This window comes from Polistes dominula, unplaced genomic scaffold (genome assembly GCF_049000335.1).
Source record: "Polistes dominula isolate Pdom_NZ unplaced genomic scaffold, Pdom_raw_medaka contig_15, whole genome shotgun sequence".
Lineage (NCBI taxonomy): Eukaryota > Metazoa > Arthropoda > Insecta > Hymenoptera > Vespidae > Polistes > Polistes dominula.
This window is the reverse complement of record NW_028300915.1, coordinates 6,256,805-6,262,592: the sequence shown is the minus strand read 5'-3', so window position 1 is coordinate 6,262,592 and position 5,788 is coordinate 6,256,805. Positions and strand designations below refer to the sequence as shown.

The following is a 5,788-nucleotide window of genomic DNA, read 5'->3' as shown; positions in this document are numbered from 1 at the left end:
TTTCCAGGCGGTGTACTTCTACGTTATGAAATTTTCTCAATTCGCCCGTTTCCTCATCGCGTTTGGCACCGAAGATTTTACGAAGAACTTCATTTTCGAAAACCCTAAATCTCTTGTCGTTTCGTAACGTAAGCAACCACGTTTCGCTACCATAAAGGACTACCGGTAGGATGATTGTCCTATATATCCTGATTTTTAAGCGCCTAGACAGCAACCTCGAGCTGAGTAATTTATTGACAGAATGAAAGCATGCATTGCCTAAATTGATTCTTTTCTTGACTTGTTCAAAAATTGTATCCTGGATGACCAAAGCTCCAATATTACGTACATTCTGAATTCTATCGGTGAAAATATATTTGGTTTATTCCACGCTTATTTGTAGCCCCAGTTCTTTCGTATTATCTATTAGTATTTCCGCGTTATTAATTAATGACTCTCTATTGTCCCCTAACAAAGCAATATCGTCCAAATATGTCAACAGTTTCGTTGTCCCGTTTAGCTACAGACCATTTTTACTTTTCTGCAGTTTTTTGACACTAAATTCCAGTACTATGTCCTCGTCAGAAGATTCACGTTTATCTGCTTAAATTAAAAATAATTTATTATCATTTGTTTATACATGAATATAAAAAAAATATGTTAAATAAACAAATTTTTTTTTAGACTGATAATATATACTGTTGGCTTGTGATACCGAATTGATTTGATAACCCCTATGAATAAAGTTCATTCATCGTGCATTAAAGACGCAGCGGATATTAGATCAGTCAAACAACAGACATGCAGCTCATCGCTTTGATTCAAATTTTTATTATTTCTATTTATGTTAAGTAAGTATTTTTAACTTTTTATATAAAAAACTCAATATTATAAAAATATTTGATATTTATATCTTTGCCAAATGTAAAGAAACGAATCGAAAAAATTATAATAATCTATACAATCTCGTTTAAAATTAAAATCTTACTATTTTAAAACTAGCTTGCATTTTACTTGACCTATAAAATATTAATTAGATTTGGGAAAGATCTAATAAAAAAAAAAGACCAAATAGCAAATTAAACTCCTTGAAAAATCAAATTTTATTGAAATTTCAATACGATCGATGCGTGATAAAATACTTACTAGTTCGAGCAACTTTCTCACTCTCACACTCTCTTTCTCTCTCTATCTTTCTTAATCTCCTTTTTTTTCTTTTAGATCCACACAGGAGAACAACTTGTCGGAGGAGAATGAGGAATACCTGAGGTTCCCATCGAACTTTCTCTTGGGTGCTGCGACAGCAGCATATCAAATCGAAGGAGCTTGGAACGTTAGCGGTAGGTCTTTTAAATTCAAATCTGTCAGTCTCCGACTACATCTTCGAAACTTTTCCAACTCGTCTTTATTCGTTTTTCTCTTTCGTGTTTTCTGTCTCGTTTTCCATACAAAAATATAGACAAAGGAGAAAGTATTTGGGATCGATTCACTCATGAAGGAAATGATCGTATAGTCAAAAATGAGACCGGTGATGTTGCCTGTGATTCTTATCATAAATTTAGAGAAGATATATCTTTACTGAAACAAGTTGGAGTAAGTATAGTATTATGAATGTATTGTTATATAATTAAATAATGAGCACTATAAGTGACTTTTGTCAAAATCTCCAAAATATAATTATTGTATTTTTCTTAATTATTTAATCTTAATATTTTGCTTTGCAGGCTGACGCTTATCGTTTCTCCTTAAGCTGGCCACGAATATTGCCAAATGGTTTCTCTAACAAGGTTAGTAAGGATGGTATTAAATATTACCATAACCTTATTGATGAGTTGTTGGCTAACGACATCGAACCTATCGTAACACTCTATCACTGGGATCTTCCTCAAATATTAGAAGATGCTGGAGGATGGCTGAATCCGCTCGTAATTGATTGGTTCGTAGATTATGCTAGAATTGCTTTCAAAGAATACGCTCCAAAAGTAAAAAAATTTATAACGCTGAACGAACCATCGGACAACTGTATTCATGTTTATGCAATGGGAATTCACGCACCCGGTAAATTGTCTTTACATGGGATTGGAGAATATATTTGTGCGGATAATATGTTAAAAGCTCATGCTAGAGTCTATCGAATGTATCAGAATGAATTTAAGAACACCTACAATGGTTCATTGGGTATCAACGTTCATTCAAGGAATTTTTATCCAAAACACGAAAATGATTCAGAATCTGCAAAAATAGCATTTCAATTCGCTATTGGTTGGATACTTCATCCTATATATTCTGAAAAAGGCGACTATCCTGATTTAATGAAGAGAATGATTGCTATAAAGAGTCAACAACAGGGATATCTACGATCTCGATTACCCGAGCTTGACGCTTATTGGATAAATTATATTCGGTAATTAATTAATATTCAATTTTAGTTAAATATCCATATTTTTATTGATTTTGATAATTATGTCATTCTTTCAGTGGTACATCCGATTTTATTGCAATAAACCATTATACCTCTGTAAGAGTCGAACAAGGAAATGTAGAATTAGAACCTTCGTTTTATAATGATCAAGGATTAATACGAGACCAAGATCCTACTTGGGAAGGTACTATTTCTGTATGGCTAAAGGTAAATTTATCTAGTCTAATAAAATTCATAAAAGTCTCAATTTTGAAATAATTACATTTTATAGAAAAATGCACGTACTTCTATAAACCCGTATACATCTTATGGCTCTAATAACAATACAAATAATAGGATATTCTCGAATTTAAGATTTAATTATTAAAAATAATGTTCATGTGAAGAACCTAAAATATTCTTTGTGAATATTTTATCAATTAGTTATTTTTATTTAGATTATTCCAGAAGGATTTGGTATAATTCTAAGAAAACTAGCAGCGGAATATAACAATCCACCCATGTATATTACAGAAAATGGTGTTTCCGGTCAAAATACACCTGACGATGATCATAGAGTGACTTATTTTGAGAAATATTTAAAAGAGATGCTTATTTGTATACATCGCGACAAAGTTAATATTAAAGGTTATCTCGTATGGTCCTTCCTAGACAGTCTCGAATGGGAACGTGGATACGGGTAAATTAAAACCTTTACATTACAATCATTTAACTGTTTGTATTAAATTAATTATTACGAAGTTATTTAAAAATAATAAAACTAATACAGATAATTAGCAATTTAAAAGATTGATTAAAATTATATTATTTTGCAGTGAACCATTTGGAATCGTTTATGTCAATTTCACCGATCCAGAAAGGAAAAGAACGTTGAAAAAATCTGCTCATTGGTGGCAAAAAGTAATAAAATACAGAAGCTTGAAAATACCCACCCATGAAAATGTAAGTACTATAACTGCACCATGAGTCTTAATAAAGGACAGTATATTTTGAAAAAACTGATAGAATCAAATGTAATGTTTAAATTGAATAAAAAAAAAAACAAGAAAATCAATCCTAAACTAATAAAATTAACAATAGATTGAACAAATGAAATTATTCATGTAATCATCAATAAATTATTTAAATAATTACTACCACTTTAAATTGTTTGACTCACTCGTTACCAACTGTTATATCACATATATGTAGTATTCTATTATTAAAATAGCACATATACGTAACATGAACAATTAGCATTAGAAGTTCTCCGATGGCTCAAAAACACTCCAACTTCATAGTATGTAGCATGTTTTGTATTCTGATGACAGGAAAGCTCTAAAATTTCTTTTTGAAGAAAATCCATCGAAGATTCATCGAAGAGTTTATTCCACATTTTTGAAAAGGAAAAAATTCCATCTTCATATCTGTAAAACAAAAAAAAAAGAATAAAACAGTTGTTTACAATGTGGTGTAAAATCATATAAAATAGAATCGAATAAAAGATAATTAAAATGAATACTTACAATGCACTTCAATGGGATGAAGCTCTATTGCACCATGGCGATGCATCTCACGTGAATCTAATAACGCGGTATAAACGAAAATAAGAAACTATAGATGAGTTTTTTATCGCGAAACCAATATTTTATTATACGACGAACAACACTTACTCTATAAATATAATTCGCGTTTGATTTTAATTTATTACTCGTCCGATCACTGATTCTACAACTAATTCAAAAACTGCTTTGCACGCAGTTTGATGATGACTTGTTTCCATCTGATTTTCCATCCATTTTCCATCCATTTCTTTCCTTCTGATCTGAATAAATTAAACTTACTTTCATCAAAAAATATGACATTTTTCCAAAATTCTATGTCTTTATTTGCGTACACTTTTGCTGCCATTTTTGTCTATTCACTTCATTGATGAACGGCTTCTTTCTCGCGGTTCTACCGTATATGTAAGCCGAATGTATAACTTTTCGAATTGTTTGTAGTTTCACTGTCTTTCCCCAGTGTGTTGCGACATCAACGGACAATCTATGAGCATTTACAATAGTATATTACTCACCTATTACTCACCTTTTTTGACTATAAAATTTTTGTTATTTCTTTTTATAATTTTTGCTATTATTATTATTAAGTAACATACTTTGGTATACAATTAGTGTACATTAAAAGACATAAAATGGCATACATGATGTCAGCAATATCCTTCAATAATTAAAGATATTTACAAAAATTGTGGTGTGCCAATACTTATTTGATCCACTGTACTTAAAACAAATTATTCACTAGAAGGAAATTATTGCACGCCTAAAAAAGATATATTAATTTACCTTTAATTATGATGACGAAATTAGCTTCTATTCTAACTTTTCACCACTTGTAGTAAATAGTATGTTATATATATATGGCCACTCTTAAAAATTACTAATTTTTTTATTCTATTATTGAAAAATATCGAAACGATACTATATTAAAGTGTGTGGAAATTCATGTAGACAGGATGTAATAAAGGAATTTTGACAGAGGACAACCCGTCAGTCTGAAGGTGAATTTCGAAGACGACGGTACTCTGATCATATACACAGTGCTTCTAAATTACAATACGCATTCTTTTTGATTATTTAATAGTTATTTTATTATTCTAATACACTTTAATAATTTCTCAGATTGTTTCAACGCATATACATTGGTTTAAAAACTCCATAGCTTTGAACATACATTAAATACAAAATAATTTTTTTTCTTTATTTATAGGTTCCATAAAACAACACATAATTATATGATTTTTTAATTATTGTACTTTATTTTATGTAGATTGAAAATTATTTGTATAAATGTATATAGATTATGTATAGATTGCATATGTGCATATGTTGAAATTATTCAATGGTGTGTTAGTTTCCAATAGAATTATCAATGTTACTTAAATTCTATTCAGGTTGCACTCCTCATTTATCATTTTGTTTTTTTGAATGGTACTCTTATGGTGGGGCCTAAAAGTTAGGTTCCTTCCTTTTAATTATATTTGGATGTGGTCATCTTCAGGATGCACATCCTTCTTGAGTCTTCAGAAGCGGTTACCTCCTCGTGGTTAGACCCGGGCAATGGGTATTACTTTTCGTGTAATGTTTATCATATTTTATATGCTACACATTCCATGGCTAGTGAAATATAGCTAAAGACCGCTTACCATAAACATTATAATTGTAATTAGTTTCTTTTAACTTTCCAATCAATATTGTACGATCCGAAATGATCGTACGGTAACTAGAATTCGAAATTCGCGCGCGTCCGATTCTATCGATTAGGATTCTAGATCGATACTCATTGCGAGTATCGAACAACTACCAGCGACTATCGAAGCCCTCCTATAGTTACCTCCACCTCTCGCAT

At 30.7% G+C, this 5,788-nt stretch overlaps 1 protein-coding gene across 1 annotated transcript; it reads left to right on the top strand.

Moving 5' to 3' along the window:
* Positions 1–723: 723 nt before the first annotated feature.
* On the top strand, positions 724–3,540 carry LOC107074699 (myrosinase 1-like). The gene is made up of 7 exons (XM_015336364.2): positions 724–830; positions 1,201–1,319; positions 1,439–1,572; positions 1,704–2,383; positions 2,458–2,608; positions 2,839–3,080; positions 3,217–3,540. The coding sequence occupies exons 1-7, from the start codon at positions 781–783 to the stop codon at positions 3,365–3,367; spliced, it is 1,527 nt and encodes a 508-aa protein (XP_015191850.1). The 5' UTR covers positions 724–780; the 3' UTR covers positions 3,368–3,540.
* The last annotated feature ends 2,248 nt before the right edge of the window (positions 3,541–5,788 follow it).